Genomic DNA, 18,220 nt, shown 5'->3' with positions numbered 1-18,220 from the left:
GAGTTATGGCTAGTGTTGGCTGTTGGCTCTCCCTGTGTGGAGGACTGTGTGTGGCTTCATTGCTCATTGTTTCTATAGAAAAGAAGATTTTTAAGGCTGGGGAAAACAACTGCAATAACATTGGTATTTGGGGGCAGCTAACCCTTCTCGACACCCTGCTTTCCTACAGAACTAGCCAGTGTGGAGCAGCTGGTGTATAAACACCGGCTCATTTTTTTAAATTAATTTTTTTGATTTTATATATGACTGTGGAGTGCATTACAATTATTATTGCACATATAGAGCACATTTTTTTCATATCTCTGTTTGTATACAAAGTGTATTCCACCTTACACCTTTTATACCTGTATATACAGGTATAAAGAAGGGTCCTTTTTCAGATACTTTTCTTACCTGTTGCATGTATCCAGCCTCCAAACAATGGCGGAACTAGGCACATGCAGCAGACAGAAACCTGACTGAAGAAGACATGAGGCATCCTCATTTTTGGAATTCATTTTAATTGTGAGGCTGGGGAAATGCAGAGTGACATGGACAAAGGAATCCCCAATCAGTCTATGGTAGTGGATCTTAACAAAAAATTATGATGAGAGAACATAAAAGTTACAGGTGGAATTTCCACACTTACTTATTGTTGCCTCTTTCTGAAGTGTTCCACCAGACTTCATAAAAGATCAATTTGGAATAAGACTTTGCAAAGTAAGGATGAGGAAATAGGTAAATTCTGGAGGTATATAGGGGAAGGCATTTGAGAGCTGGAAACTACTAATGTTGATCTATAGGACCCAAGGAAATTTAAACAATCTTAGTGCATTTGTATCAATCACTAGCAAACTACAGTGCAATGCAGTAAACTAGAGGCATATTTGACAAGAGAGTAACATTTCATGTGAAACTATTTTTATCTGTTATGTATTTATTTGTTTATTTAGCTGCTAGAATTGAACCCAAGGAAGCTTTACCACTGAGCCACATCCCTGGTCCTTTCAGTTTTTATTTTGAGACAGGGTCTTGCTAAGATGCTCATGGTCTCGCTAAGTTCCTAGGGCAGGCCTCCAAATTGCAACCCTCCTGCTTCAGCCTCCTGAGTTTCTGAGATTAAAGGTGTGCACCACCAAGTCCAGTTAATGTGCAATTATTTCTTTATTTGAGAAGCCAAGGTGGAGGATGAAGCACTATAGTGACAATTGAACAAAGTATTGTGTTCACTTTACAAATGTGCATGTATCAAAATATTTAGATATAAAGAAATGTTAAGCAACAAGTTCAAAATATCCCAGAGATGATTAGAATAGATGTAATTTGGTCCCACTGATAGGATTAGGATTGCTATCATGTAGCCTTGAAAAGTGACCCCATCAAACTTCCCCAAAGGAACTCTATGTATCTAGGGTGATAGTTTCTCCTTAAAGTGGTCTAGATTTTTAGTGAACAAATTCCTCTGAAGTCTGTCAAATTTCCCTCATTTAATTTGTAAAAATACAATGTAAAATAAAGAATTTATAGAATCAAATACAGAAATTACAGACATAATGGTGATATAAATTAGGTCATTAAAAAGTAAAAATTCAACTCTCTTAGAATGTTTCCTTTTTAAATATTTATGGGAACGAATGACGCACCTATTAGATATCCCTGAAAATACCCCAAATTATTTTTTAATGGATAGAAACAAATTACATATATTCCCCAAGTACACAATTTACAAGTTATATTATTGAGATATGACATAAATACTTAGCAATAGACTCCAAAATCATACATAAAATATCAGAATTTGAAATTTAAAATAGTATTTCAGTGAATAAATATAACTGTGAGTTGAATATTAAAATGTTCTAGAAATTACTGAGTTGATCCAAGTATGAAATACCACACAAAAGTGTGAAATAAAATAAGTTGAAAGTAAATAAAGAGAAAGGAACTTACATACCATCTCTATCTTTTTTTCTTTTTCCTGTTAATTGATAGAATAATTGTGTATATCTGCAGAGTACCACCTGATATTTCCACACCTCTGTTCATTGAGTAAATCTACTTCCTCAGTGATACCATGTAATTGTGTGAGAACATCCAAAGTCCCTATTCTATCTATTTTGAAATGTACAAATCATTACTGGTATGGAGATGTGGGTAGAACCAGAGGGCATCTGTTTAGGTGAAATAATCTGTGCAAAAATGGCAAGAAAACCTGTCGTATTAGACCAAAGGCTCATCCCTCTACCAGCACTGCCCGGAGGCTGGTTCCATGAAGGGCCAGGAGGTGAGTCCACACATTGGTCTCTGTCATCCTTGCCAATAGCAAGTCAAAATGGAATTGGCTGCCTTAGTGTGAAACTTCTCTTTCACAGAGAGGTTGGCATTGCACTTTCTAGATCCTGCTATAAAAAGCAAACAGTCTACAAAATAGAAATTGAATGGCCAGAACCTCAAACATTCCTAATCTACTCATCAGAGATACCAAATAGTATAGACTCCCAGGCTTTGTGGGAACTCTTTGAAATTTGTTTGCATGCACACACATGCATGCACGTGCATACAAACACACGTTTAAATTGAACTGTTTCCAATTGATTAACAAATAGATATGTTATTGATCATCATAAGTGACCTCCCAACTATGAGCTTTAACTCACAAACCTTCTATATCCTTGCCAACATTTGTTATATTTTTATTTTTTTCATCTGGTTATCATTGCATTCCTTGAAAACTAGTGATATCCAGTACCTTTTTCAAGTGTTTGTTGGCCATTTGTATTTTTTCTTTCTTTATTTATTTCTTTTTTAGGTAGGGGCTCTCTATGTTGCTTAGGGCCTCACCATATTGCAGAAGCTGGCTTTCAAATTGTGAAGTTCCTGCCTGGGGCTCTGGAGTCTCTGGGATTATATGCTTGTCCTTGGGCACCTAGCCAGAGTGTTAAGGAAATTGTTAAGGAAATGAGTTCTTCTGTTTCTGCCTCAATGTCCTACTCTTCAGTGGGTTTGTTATTCATTGAATAGCTACCAGTGAGCTTTAATTTTATTTTATTTTTGAGGCTCATAATGCTTTGGTTGTCAGAGTGATTGGGGGTTGTGTCAATTTGGACAACAAGGATGTCCCAGCCCCTGGGTAGGATGTGACCTGATATTGAATGACTAGTTTTTCCAAATTATATCCAAAGGTGGAATTACAGCCTAAGAAGGATCTGACACCCAAGGCTTCATCTTTAAGGTTCTCTCCTGTCTCATGAGGCTCACTGTGGCTCTCAGTCACCATCATTGTCCTCACCCTGCTCTCTTGTCCATGACTATGGCTTGGAAATGAGGTCTCCTCGAAGTCTGATATTAAAAATCTAGAAATGTTCCAAAATTTTGTAGTTGAGATGATTACATTAGGAGAGATGGATTTGACCTGATCAGTGAATTGATTGACCAATAATTTGAATGGGCTACTGGAGGGAAACTGTTGGAAATTGGGCCAGAGCTTGAGGAAGTATTTCCCTAATGCCCTTGGGGAATAAGCACCTCATCCCTGGCTCCTCACTGTCTCTGCTCCTGGTTGCCATTAGCAGAGCATCTTTTCTCTCTCCTGCCCTTGTGCCAGGATGTTCTGCCTCACCTCTGGGCTAAAGCATTGCAGTCAGGTGGCCATGGGTTGAAACTCTAACTGAGTCCAAAACAAAATGCTTGTTCTATAAGTTGTTCTTGTGTATTTTATTCACAGCCACAAAAACTGGCAATGAGGGGGGTAGTTTATTCATGCAATTACTAACACTGTGAGCTAATCAAAGAAAGGGAAGGCACCTGAGAGAACCTGAAAAGCTGAGTGGTGTAACATGAATCTATTACTTGTGTTAGGAGGTTTGCAGACAGAATCAAACTCTGAGCAGGTCTTCTTCAGGCACAGAAGAAGCAACTGTGGGCCTGGGATACAGTGCAGTGGTATAGTGCTTGTCTAGCCAGCCCAAAGAATCAAACACTGCAACAAACACAAACACACCCAAATCTGCAAATTCTCACAAAATATAAGGAGACATATGAGAGGAAACAAAACTCAGAGTGTCAAAATGCAGGTCCACAGCCCTACAGCCCCAAGGAACTGCACCCACCCCAAAGACTGAGAGAGAGATCATCAACAGGCCCCACGGAGATCATGATGCAGCCAGCACCTGCATGAGGTCCTGTGAAAGGCTTCCAGAGGATCCAACCTGCTCTGACGTGGACTTCTGACCTATTAATCTGTGACTTAATGGATTTTATTGGTGTTGCCACTAAGTTTCTGGCAATGTGCTGCACAAAACTAGAAAAGAAGCACAGAAAATTTCCCCTTCTCCCTCTAACAGCTCACAACATAAATTGAACATTCAAACAAGATTTAAATGATACACATGAAAGAGATGGAGAACAGGCTGAGAAAGAGAATCATGTGAAACAAATTTCATCTGTATCTTCTAAATCCAGTTGATTCTGAGGTTGGTGAAAACCAGGAAAAAAGAAAAAAAAAAACTACCAAATATATCTCCTTGGTGGTATAATAAGACTTTCTACATATTACACAAATTCCACCACAAATTAATATTGGTTTTCTAGTTCAAAGAACATGGGGAAATTATCATTAAATGCAACAAATTGCAAACCAAACTTTTTGTTTCATTATGTCTCTCACGTTAAAATTGTGTTTTTTCTGTTTTAATTATTGTTGATCTGAGTAATAGGAATACAACTGTCACTTAATAATGTAAATTCAATCATTCAACTTGCTTCACCTTTGCAAATATCAGATTAAATGGAGAGATGAGAGAACATTAAACTTGAATGTGAAGTCCTTGAAAATGCAAATTTTTTAAAAAAAATTGTTTAATTCTGAAAAGTTGCCCCAGTGGACACAAGGGAACCAATGTGAATGAAGCTCAAGAAGTTCCTGAGGAATACAAGGGGGTGGGGTATGGTCTGAACATACACAGGATTGAGGAAACCCTGTCTAGGACCTGGATAGTGTGAATATGACTTTCCTGTCAGACACTCTGGTTGGTTGAAAGCTGAGAGTTGAAATTGTAGGTTACTACATTCTTTTCTTGACAGGGCTTAAAATAAACGTATACCATTTAAGAAAGATCACTTATTATGACCTTTTAAATCAAACATCATTCATATGGCTTATTTTACAGGGACTTGTGTATGTCAAGAGAGGATTCAAATTACTTCAACTTTTTTCATACTGATTAAAGGGTGTTCTTCAATTATGGGGTGCTCAGATTTAGATTTCACAAGTACAATTGAACATTTCTTCACATTTTTTTCATGGCTTTATTGAGGTAAAATTGAAGTACAATAAAATGCACATATTGGAAGCATGCAATTTGATCAGTTTTGACATGTACGTAACTAATACAATCTTATATTTTAAATTTTAAGCATTTCCATTGCCTTTTAAAAAAGTTAAAATCATGCAGATTGTTTAATGCATGAATGATTATATTAGAAATCAATCACCTTAAGATCTATAGAATCCCATCACCACACTTCAGGTCCTTCAACACAAAATGGAACACCTATACATACCTCACAGGTCAAGGAAGAAGGCACAAGAGAAGGAAATAAACAGTGCTTTGAAAGAAGTGATAATAAAAGCTTCAAATATTAGAATTTCTGGGATAAAAAAGCACTCAGATGAACATTTATAACTAAACATATAACATCAGAAAGAAGCTAGGTTAAGAATCAAATAATTTTCAAATTTAGAAGTAGGAAAAAATATGAGTAGGAGCAAAAATATGTGAACTACAGAGAAAAAAATTTTAGTTATTATATCTTGTAATAACAGGTTAGAATATATGCTACAGGAATTCAAGTTTGTCTCCATCATGGGTTCCTACATGCAGAACATTGGCAGGACATCCCAAACAGCTGACATTCCTACGATTGATTTCTTGTACATTTTCTTGTGCAGTCTAAGGTAGTAAGATTGACTGAAGCCTTTCCCACATAGATGCCACTCATGAGGTTTCTCTCCATTGAGCTGGCTCGAGTTTTCTAAGGTTAGGGTCTTAAAGAGAGGCCTTTCTACGCAGGCAACATTCCAATGGCCACTCTCCAAGGCAAGTCATGTTTCATTTTTTCATACTAGGGTGATGGCTAAGGAGTATGCCACACAGGTGGCATGCATGTTATTTTTCTCCAGTGTGTGTTCTCTCATGAACTCTGAGACCAGATGATTGACTGAAGGCTTTCCCACACACAGGGCATTTGTATGATTTCTCTCCAGTATGTGTTTTCTCATGGTGTCTCAGGCCAGAGCATGTACTGAAAGCTTTTCCACATAGGTGACATTTATATTGTTTGTCTCCAATGTGTATTTTCTCATGTTGTCTAAGGCCAGATGATAGACTGAAGGCTTTCCCACATACACCACATACATATGGTTTCTCACCAGTGTGGATTCTCTGATGTGGTTTAAGGTAACACGATTGACTGAAGGATTTCCCACACAGGTGGCATTGATAGGGTTTCTCTCCAGTGTGTGTTCTCTGATGAAGTTTAAGGTACCATGTTTGACCAAAGGATTTCTCACATAATTGACATTGATATGGTTTCTCTCCTGTGTGGATTATCTGATGACGACTAAGGTGAACTGATGTGCTGAAGGCTTTCCCACACACATGGCATTTGTATGGTTTGTCTCCAGTGTGAATTTTTTCATGTATTCTAAGGGAGCATGATTGACCAAAGGATTTCCCACACAATTGACATTGGTATGGTTTCTCTCCCGTGTGGGTTATCTGATGATGACTAAGGTGAACTGATTTGCTGAAGGCTTTCCCACACACATGGCATTTGTATGGTTTCTCTCCAGTGTGGATCCTTGCATGTTTTCTAAGGTAGCATGATTGACCAAAGGATTTCCCACACAATTGACATTGGTATGGTTTCTCTCCCGTGTGGATTATCTGATGACGACTAAGGTGAACTGATTTGCTGAAGGCTTTCCCACACACATGACATTTGTATGGTTTCTCTCCTGTGTGGAGTTTATCATGCATTTGAAGGTTGTATAATTTACAAAAAGCTTTCTCACACCGATGACATCTGTATAGTTTCTCTCCAGTATGGACTTTCTCATGCATTTTAAGGTTGTAAGACTTCCTGAAGGCGTTCCCACACACGTGGCATTCATTTTGTTTATCACCTGTTTGGGTTCTCTCATGTTGTCTATGCCTAGAGCAGTAACTGAAGACTTTCTCAGAAAAATTATATTCACACTTCTGTTCCCCTGTTCTAGTTTCATTGAGTCTGCTTAGATCAGAAGTTTGATTAAAGGATTTGCTGCATAGATGACATTCATATTGTATCTCTCCAGGGTCATTCTTGTTGTATTTTCTAGGATGTAAACAGTTCCTATGTCCTTTCAAATATTCTTGCCCTTCACATGAGACACAATCATTTTTCTTGTTTTCACCAAGATACAAATTGTCAGCAAGGGATCGTGCACAGTGATTGTTGTCCCAGTGATTCCTAGCTTTTCTCCATTCCAAGGAATCCTCTTTAAAATGAGATTCCTGTTTTGTAAAGAAGATGAAAATTTCTTAACAATGTCTCCATATAAACGTAATTTTTCTACATAAGAATCTTAGAACAATCCATTGTAATATGAAAATGAAAATCTTTTTACTTTTAATTCCATGAACATTGTAGATAATTCCCAGGTGAGCCAAGTATTTTCCATTTACTAGTATTTTATTTAAAGGGGCTCTGATTAACTTTATGGTCTTCAATATTTCAAATAGCTTCATGAGAAATGCTTGTGCATTTGGAATCTTTTTAATTTCTTCCAAAATGCAAGCTATACAGATGTTTTGACACAGAAGTTGTGTATTCCCAACATAATGACAGCCATCAAATTGTACTTGGTCACTAATTTATTCCACAGACAGGTTTTTAACTTACATAATTATTGTTCCCATTCTTGAAACTTACCATTGATCTGTTGATGGGTGTAGCCTTTCTTTTCAAAACTGGTCTGCATATCATTTCATGTTTTTGATATTCATTTTCCATCCCTAGAAGAGTTGAAAATACAAATTGGTAGCATGAAATTCAGAGACACAAAGATGACAGTCAACAATCTCATGAGAATGTCTTTTTTCATCATTGACTCTTTCATGGAGGATATGCCTTAGATAAAAAATATATATATCTTGGAAAAATAGAACACTGGGAATTATAAAAAACATCAAGATAGAATTATTGTTAAAAAAGTAATGGAGAAAAAAATTTAAAGGAGAAAATCTGAAAAAGAGACATGAAAATTGACCTAAAAACACACTAACAGGTTTTCCCCTCAATGAAAATATAAATATAGAGGAAACATTTTGAATTTAGATTAAAAGAAGCTATGTCATACATGAGAAATTTTGTCCCATGGTCCCCTACTCTATTTTAGACAACCACATTAATTTCACAGCTATGTCAGTTAATATTTCCAAGCTCAATCACTGGCTGGGCAACCATCTCTGTAGAATCACAAATGTCTCTGTCTCTTACCTGCACTCTGCCTTGGGAGAAATCCTGTCCCTTCTCCCATCCACAGGATTTTTCCTTCCTCCAGATACAAAGTCACATCTGATTTGCAGAACAGATACCCTATGCATGGTAAAAAAAAGCCATTGGATTTTAGCATTTCTGCCAAGAAATGTGCATTAGTGACAAGGCCAAGAAGATGAGTTAACAACAATAGAGAACCAAGGCACTGGGAGAAAGTAATTAACAGAGGAAATTTTGAAGTTCACTCAAAGCAGTCGAATAAAAGATAGAAAACTCCCATACCAGGGAGGACTGAAGGACACCCATGCTCAAGATGACATTCAAAGAATGCCAAATCAGCAGTTCTTTCAGGCACTTCATCTCTCCACTAAATATTACTTTCAAATGGAATCCAAATAATCACACAAAAATGTTAAGAATTCTCTTGTTTTGGTATTCAATCCTCCAGCATAGTGACAACATAAGCATAATTATTTATAAATATTAGGTATATGTATAATTTAACTTTAATGAATACATAACATTATGGTGTGGACTATATTATAGTGTGGTGTAAATTAAGTTGTAATTAAAGTAATAAGTAAGAGTAGCTTTCTTCCATGTAATTATAAGTTCTATGAGAAAATCAGGACACAGATTGGAATTGAATAGAGAGAGGCTATTCCAGATACTGTTATTGAAGAAATAGGTATACCCTCACATCTTTCATATATATCATTAATGGACTTACCAACTGATACCAGATGATTAACAATTTCCAGCATCACTGATCGGTGTAGCATTTTCTGAGATGGGTCCAGCATGGCCCACTCTTCTTGGGTGAAACTTATGCTTACATCTTCAATGGTCACCAATTCCTAGAACGGTATTGACAAGCTAGTTTAGAAAGAGCAAGGAGATCAATTTCACAAAAGAAGGGTTGAGAGGACAGCATGAGGCAGAGAGGAAACTAGGTGTGCAGGGAGATCAAACTGTTAAAGCACCAGCCTATTCATTTTCAGTTTCCAACATTCTTACTTTCAGAAAGCCAGAATGTACATACATTGAATTCATAGAATTTATAGTAAAGGAATATGGAATGATAGAGAATCATGAAATATGAAAAAAAATTAAGGCCTGGTAAGAATAACTTTCAATCAGGCTATTATATAATTTTCACTTGAATCTTTTAAACTAAAATTTAAATCCCCATTTATTTAAATAACTTTCCAGAATTATCACCAGGCCAACCTTAACATTAATTTGTCATCTTGAAAATTGGTTATGTATAAAATAGTCATTTTCACAAGGAGGTATCTAATATCCCTCATCAGTAAAATATGTAGTAATGTGAGTGTTTAAACAGCCAATGAATTTCTTTATATCTTCAAAACATGTTTAAACTATAACCCTATAAATAGAACAATGCAGTCATTCTTAAACCAATCTTCAGAATTTTTGAGTACTGAACAAACTGCATGTAACTTGGTGTCAGTAGGAAGAGTCACTCCTCTCAATGTGACCAAGGAGGTCAGAATAAGGTTAAGGACAGACATTTGAGCAGCACAAGGCAAAGTCTCTGAGACTTGTACTCTGAGGCAGAATCCCAGCAATCATCCCTATACTACAACTCTCATCCTCAGTTCTCTCTTGAGCTCCAAAGACTACTTTTCAATATCTCTCTGATATCTTGATCTCATTTCTCTATTTCTTTATTAGTTTTCATGTATCCAGTTCTTCAAAAAATTTGCTCTGTCTACTATGTGATTTACTAGTATATTTTAATGACAAACATCAATTAAGTTAACATACATTGGTGTAAACAACTTCCAGTATGAAATATGAAGGAATATTTTATTAGTAAGTTGTAACAACATTGGGAATAAAAATGATCATGATTAATTTAGTTTTTTTTTTTCAGGGGGATTATCAAAAGTTGAAATTTACTCCATAAAACTCTAAGTTTAAAATTGCAAAAAAGAAATTATTTCTCATGCCTTCTCTAGCCTAGGTCTTTTATGTTTTCTCAGTATTACTTGAATGCCTGTGACACTGTGTCAACAGAATTCAGCTGCTGGAATATCTGCCTCCATGTTGGGCTGTGAGGTTCTACTCCTCACTCATTTCCCTCACCTGAATTCACCACAATCCAAACATCATTGCAATAAGTAGCATCATTAATCAGCCATTATTTCAAATGAAGTCATAGGCAGAATGTGAGATTCAATACGTCCCATTCCTTCTGGAAGTACACAGCCAGGAATGTTACCATGGTATAGTGGTGTCCTAACATGAAGGATATCAGCTGCCTGCTGATGAGTTCCTGACCAATGATGACAGCTGCAGAGTTGTGGGGTACAGGACTAACTCCTGCTTGCACTGAAGACTTAGCATCTCTGTCAATAGGGGGAAAATTTCAATCGAAAAGCCATTCACAGCTCACCCACCGATGGATTCTTAGCCATGGTTTTGCTTTCTGCAATCTTGCTCTTCACTCACACAGTCCAAACAATTTGCAGAAAATACTGTGGATGAAGAAGAAAAATCACGACATTCAACACATTTAGAAGACATCCTGACTCCTCTCTCATGAAATCCTAGACATTCTTTTGTCTAAAATGCAGTGCTAACACTGGGAAAATTCAGATTGCCCAAGAGTTTTAGGTGCAGTACTCTGTTCATATTCCAAGGTCAAAATTCAAAAGAATGTGAATAGGATCGCTAACAAAAATGAAGGAATTAAACCTCCATATATGCATTTACATATATATGGAGAACTTTGATTTTCACATTGTGAATTGCCAGATAAAGTGTCCAGAGTTATAAAATGCTCTTAGATTTTGAAGAAGTATCACTTTTTTAGCCAATATGCAGACTTTGGTTTCCACCTCTAGGGAAACATTGTGGAATTTCTCAGATTTCACTGATTTTGCTCTATTTGTTAGCAGTGGTTCTCTAGGTTAAATTGTGTCCCCTTAGAGTCTCACTCCCTGCCAACCCTCCCTCACCCATGAGGTAGATCTATTGTTCCTGGATTTAGGAGCAGTCAAGTCAGGATCTCTATTATGAAAGCATGAGTCAACTCAAGTGGATTTCCATTTTGAGGAATCAATGGCACCATCCTGCCAATCCAGCCCTTATAGTTCCATTTATCCAAATCAGCTTAAATACTGGGTCCTAGTGGGAGTGTCAGGGCTGGTTACATTAATTTATATTAAGGATGTTCAGAAATGATACTCATAGATGATGACTGGGGATCAAGATGAAATCTATTTAATTAGTCTGGTCATTTGTTAATGTGCTGGTTGAAACTTTTGAAATCCTGTTCAATATCCATCCATCATCAGTTGTGATATCTGTTTTTAATTATAGATCCATACATATGAGGCAGATATTTATAAATTGTAGTGTATCCATCAACATATCATAAATTTTGCGGAGGAATTACAATTTTTATTATGAAGACTAAAATTCACTCATGTTATTGTGCCTCCACTGAAAAAAGAGAAAAATCCAGGTGCAGTGATGCACACCTGAAAGACCAGCCACCCAGGAGGCTGAGGCAGGAAGACCAAAGTTCAATGCCATCCTCAGAAACAGCCAGGCTCTAAACTACTAAGTGAGATTCTGTCTCAAAATACAAAAAAAAAAAAAAAAAAAAACAGCACAAAATAGGCTGGGGATGGGGATGGGACTCAGGGGTTAAGCATCCCTGTGCTCAATCTCTGCTCTCAAAATATGAAAAATAAAAATAAAAAATAGAGTGCTGGGAATGTAGCTCCGTGACATGATTTCCCTGAGTTCTATCCCAATGAAAAACAAAGAAACACAAAACAAAACAAAAAAAGCACCAATAATTTGCTAAATATGATTAAAATTTTTCCAATATTGGGTTAATATCATAACCCTGTTGATTAAAGGGCAATTCATAATTTAAAAATTACCTAAACAAAGATTCACATGGTCTTCATTAGATGATGAATTTATCCAACTGGAAAATACGACAGCAACAATTTTCCCTTTTTTTTCCCTTTTAGCTGAGCGCAATGTCTTTGAACACACCAACACAACCTCTAAGCTGACCTGCGATAGTGCCTCTGCTGTTAAAGAGCACAAGCCCTACCTATCAGGGCAAGGTCTTCCTTCTCATTTATCAAGCTCACTCTCCTTTCCCAGACCCTACCATTCAGGATCCTCCAGTGCACTGACCCCACCACCCAAACCCCATCCTCTTTTTCTTATCACTGCTCAACTTGTTATGTTCTTACTCACTTCAACACACACTCATCAAGCTCATCTGGTCTTTGCTACACCATTTCCCACATTTGTCCTCCAGCCCCTGTAGCAGGGGAATGCTTGTATGTGTCTTTTCTTCAACTGCATCTGAGAACCCTTGACTGTGGTGTTCATCCATGATTAAACTCAGAATCACCACTCCTGTTGGCTTTCAAAGTATTTAGAATCTGATATATTTTTCTAAATAAGCCATAATTTTATGATCCACTGCTGGGAGCCATTAGCCAAGTAGGTATGACAATTTCCTTGCCAGCGTACCCCATGTTGCAGTGACATTGAATGTAGGTGACCTTGTTCAAGGACCAAGGCGGATTAGGGTGTTCCCGGTTTAGGTTCCAGGTTTAAGGTTTAAGATTATTCCTGCTGGGAATAGGGCGTATCCTGCTGCCTGAGTTCCCCTTGAGTTCTCATGGGATTCAGACAGTATATTTTGGAGATAGAAGCCCAGTGGAGGTGGATTTGGGCAGTGGACGTGGATTTGGGCAGAGAACATGGATTTCCCCAGAATGTGATTGTAGACGGCTGGTGTGAGTTCGGGAATAAAGAGTTGCTGTTTGAATCTACAAGCTGTGTGGTGGCTCGTGATTGTGTGCCCAGCCAGACTTCGGCAATCCACAACATTTTTCTTCTCAAAATTGTTGAAAATCACCTTCTAATTTCATCCATATTGTCAAAAGATTAGTACGCCTGCTGCTAAGAATATTATGTTAGTTCACCAAGTTTGAATGGGCTTTCATAAGGGTTTCATAACTTTCATAACAGTAAGACAGAGACAGGGTGACTTTAAAAACAAACTGATTTTCTCATTATTCTGGAGGCTAGGAGTGTGAGATCAATGTCTCTGCAGGGCCTGTTTCTTCTGAGACCTCTGTTCCTGCCTTGTACAGGCTGGCTGCCCTGTGTCTCTACATGGTCGTCCTGCTTTCACCCTTCTCCCAACTCCTTCTGTTGTGAGGGTACTGATCATATTTGCAATGGTGTCCAAACAATTATCTTGATTGAATTTTCCTCTTTTAACACCATATGTCCAAATACAGTTAACTTTCAGAAAACAACAACCTAGCTATAGAGCAGTTTTGAAGAAACTAACAATTGGTTTAGTGATTCTCAATTAGTCATTCTTGTGGGCAAAGTTACACTAATCCACATGTCAGGTGATGTCAGCAAGGGTATTGATACAACTTGCCCTCTCCCTCCAGGTCCCTTAGGAAGACATCAGGGAGGAGTCTCTCTGTATCCTCACTATCAAGGTAGTGTTTGAGGCATTCTTCGCCACTGAGATGCAGGCTTGGGAATTCCCAGTCCTCCCAGGATATTTCGACATGCATTTTGTTCCTGGTTGCAGAAGAATTAAGTAATTGTACTATGGTGACACAGGCATACCCATGTTTATGGCAGCACAAATTCAAAATAGCTAAATTATGGAACCAGCCTTGGTGTCCATCAACAGATGACTGTACAAAGAAAATGTGGTGTCTTTACACAGGGGGGGTTTAGTTAGAAAGAAAAATGAAACTCTGTCATTTGCAGGAAAATGGATGGAACTAGACACCAGTATGTTAAGGGAAATAAGTCAAACTCAGGAAGTTAAATGTCCTGTGTTTTCTCTCATAGGCAGAAGCTAGAGAGGAAAATAAGAGTGGGTGTGGATGTCCTAAGAATGACAGGAGATCAGTAGAGGAAAGGAGCAAGGGGTGGGAGGGAGGCAGCAGGGGCCTAAGAAAATGCTGGGGAGTGATATTGGCCACTTTATGTTGTATACTGTGTGCATGTACAAATATGGAGCAACAAATCCCATCATCGTGTACAAATATAATGCAACTCTAAAAAATGTAGAGAAAACTAAAAAGAAGTCGGGGCAGGTCATAATAGCAAGAAACCAAGGAGAAAACTTCAACCACCAGAGACAAAATATAAACCCAAAGGCATGCCTTGAGTGGTTTACAAAACTCAGCTACACCCTACCTGCCCTCAGTCACCACCCAGTTAATCCCTTTAAGGCTTTGAATCACTGATTAGGTGAAAGTTATCATAAGCCAATCTCTCACCTCTAACTTTCATGCATTGTCTCTCATGCAAGCCTTCTAAACCTCATATCTAAAACATGACCCCCTGACCTCATAATTCTCAGTGTTCAGGATGAGATAAATCCTCTACTCAATGCAGGGGATATGCCTCTTCTCAATGCCAGACATAGTGAATGGTTCTTCCCTAGTGCCTTTTATATTCTAGCAATGCAGGGATAAAAGCAGAGACCAAATCTATAGTACATGAGAACAGCTTTAAACACACAGTCAATGATATAAATGGAAAATCCAACTTCATAAAATTGGATTACAACAAAAACCCAGATTTGCAAGATTTTTATAGTCCAGTTCCTCCATAAGAATGCAGCTAATGAAAAAAAGAAACATCTACCACTTGAATCAGAAGAGCCTTTTCGTATTTGGTATTTGGTACTGGGGATTGAACCCAACAGACCCTTACTGCAGAGCCACAAACCTAGTAATTTTTGCATTTTTCTTTTGAGTCAGAGTCTCACTAAGTTGCTGAAGGCCCTGGTACATTAATCAGAATTTTTTTTTTTTTTTTTTTGCAATCCTCCTTTCTCAACATTGCAAATGACAAGGATTACAGATATATGAATTTATTTCCATTTCAATGATGAGTCATTTAAATTTATAATCACTAGTTATTGGTTGTTTATAGTAAGTGGCAAGATACAAAATCATGGAAGAGGAAATTAAGATTATAACCTAGATTCAAGACAAACGGAAATGGTTTCTAATACTCAGAGTAAGAATGGAGAAGTCCCTGTTGAAACAATACAATTTAGAAACCATACATGCTGCTGTGAGGACACAAATTCCTTGAGAGAGAGGGTTTATCTCACTGTGAGCAAGGAGGCTCCCATCCCATTGTCTGGAGAACTCACCAGGAAATAAGTGTTGGAGGGGAAGACAGCCAGTAGGGTTCCTCAGGTGAGCAGGGACTTGCTCTTCTCCCAGGCTCTGGACTCTTCAGTGCCCCTTCTCTGGGAACAGGCAACCTCTGCTTGACTTCCTTTTTTATATGGATAATCAATTACTAAATCTAATCAAGGCCACATTCCAGGGACACACCCTGGCTTCACAGACTCTGATCCCATCCTGTATTCAGCTGGGAACACACCCTCTCAGGCTGATTGGATTTCCCAGACTACATTAAATCTGTTTCTCCACACATAGTTTGAGATCAATGAGGGAAGGCCACTTCTGAGGGGAAATTTGCAATATAACTTGGGTCTTCATTCACTTATAAATAGCCCTGGGTCCATCCTGTGCATGGGAAGCATTCTAATGATAGGAATCTGGCCAGAAATCTGGCAGATATGTGTCCCATGGGCAAAAGGCACAATTGCCTGGCAGAATAGTGGATTTTAAAACATAATGAAAGGTGAATAGAAAAGTTTTCAAGAAGAAAATGGTTTAACAAAAAAAAATTGTTATTGTGATGGAGAGGGCCATGTTAGGGCATGGGCTAAATTGTATTTCCAAGAAGATATCCAAAATTTGTTGCAAGGGTCTTCTGAAAATGGCCAGTAGAGGAACCCAGTGCACAGGCACTGCTGTCCAAGGCTGAATGGGAAGCACAGTTCTGCAGAGATTGAGAAACTACTGTGATTCCATTTTTGAAACCCAGCTTGTACCTGAAGGCCTGTCCAAAGGGAGGGGGTGGTGACCTTGTCCTTGGAAAAACCAAGAGAGCACTCCTAGGCACCTAGCCACTCTGCTGAATTGTTTGTCTGCTAATAACAGGAGAGTTCTGTGATGCCAGGTGTCCCTGACTCAGTTAGGCTAGGTGAGATAGCAACCCCCTAGCAACCACCAATCAGCATGAGACAGGGAAAATACCTGGTATGCCAGATATGCCCCCAGTAGTCTCAGTGGTTGATAACATGTTAGGAAACCCTGTAGTTTAGCATGTACACCCCTGAAGGCTTAAATCAATCAGTTCAAATGTATCCACCTCTTGAACTCACCAATCACCCCTACCCAACTTCTTCCCTCCAGTGAATGTGCTAATCAATGCTCAGAGTTGTAGTTTGATTTTCCCGTGGTGTGAAATGGTTTTGTGAGTGATATTGTGACACATAGAGTATCCCCTAAAAACCTATAAAATCTCACTGAACAAAGGACCAGGACTCACACTTCAGGACCCCTGTGTCAGAAATGGTTGTGAGTCCAGGCTCGAGATTGCAATAAGGACTCTTGTATGATTAAATTGGATTCAGCTCCTGGAGATCTATTGGGGTCCCATGAATCTGGCATTACATATTAGGGTCCCACGAATCTGACATTATAAGATGAGATGAGGTAGAAAAAAGAGGGAAGATCTAGAGGGTGTCTTCCAGGGTTAGAGGCCAGAGGAGGAGCAGATTGTCAGTTTTGAGAATAAAAGGTGAAAGTATAAAATGAGCAGACTGTGGGGATGAGTAGTGGCAAGGGTAAAAGGTGAAGAGGAAGCAGGCTGTGTTGTCCAGCAATTTCACAGTCTGAGCCAGAAAACCATTCTGATATTGAAAAGGAATCAGTATGGGAGAGAAATTGGCTTTTCCCAGCAATGTAGAGAATGTGGGAGTCTTACCAGCTTACAGACCCTCTCTGTCCACTTGCTGCCCAAGAAATTAGAAATCCCTGCAGTTTTCTTTTGGTTTTTGTCTTGTTTGGTTTTGTCTTTTATTATTCTTTTTCTTGGTGAAGCCAGAATTAGACAGGCAGTCAGCATAGATAGGCAAATCAAATCAGGTCAGATGAAGAGGCTGTAAGGGTCCCGCCCACGAAACGTCCGAGAAAGAGACCACCAAGTGACCACTCATGCAATTGGCAGAAGGGGGGATTTATTGAACCAGCATGCTGGGGCTCCGTGCCCACTCAAGAAGGGAAAGCAGCCCAGAGCCCCGAGCAGGGGCTGAGGATTGCTTAAGTACACTTTTGGGGGAGGGCGGAGGGCTTTGTATACATCAGAACAAATCATCATTAGGCAAGGGAAAATTGAACAACAACTCCTAAACATGACTGGTTCATTCATTGGCGGGAACAGGTCAGGCTGGAGTGATAGGTCATTCCTAAGGAGGGGGTTACATTTAAACTGATTGGTCCAGGCCCTGCAATGCCTGCGTGCAACCACACAGACCCCTTCAGTTTTTAAACAACCAGACAATCAGGAGAAATGTTTACTGGGCGGTTCTAAGCATTGTCTTAACAGCTAACTCAGACCTTGTAGCTTAGAAACTTTTACAACACCCGATCTTTTACCCTTTAACTTTTACACTTTAACTTCAATTTCTTTTACCCTTACAAGGCCAATTTTGAGTGAGTCTGGAAGTTGGACACTGTCCCCTGAGAGATCAAAATGTTAATTCCTTTAGGGAGCTTTCTCCACA

General features: G+C 38.6%; 1 protein-coding gene across 1 annotated transcript; it reads right to left on the bottom strand.

The window, feature by feature from the left end:
* Positions 1-6,146: 6,146 nt before the first annotated feature.
* On the bottom strand, positions 6,147-13,058 carry LOC139705118 (zinc finger protein 135-like). Its single transcript, XM_071609329.1, has 4 exons — positions 13,054-13,058; positions 10,730-10,895; positions 9,251-9,377; positions 6,147-7,213 (listed from the first exon to the last, which is right to left on the bottom strand). Exons 1-4 carry the CDS (start codon positions 13,056-13,058, stop codon positions 6,147-6,149), a joined length of 1,365 nt encoding a protein of 454 aa, XP_071465430.1.
* Between the last annotated feature and the right edge of the window lie 5,162 nt (positions 13,059-18,220).

Source organism: Marmota flaviventris, chromosome 3 (genome assembly GCF_047511675.1).
Source record: "Marmota flaviventris isolate mMarFla1 chromosome 3, mMarFla1.hap1, whole genome shotgun sequence".
NCBI lineage: Eukaryota > Metazoa > Chordata > Mammalia > Rodentia > Sciuridae > Marmota > Marmota flaviventris.
This window is presented reverse-complemented; position numbering and strand designations above follow the sequence as displayed.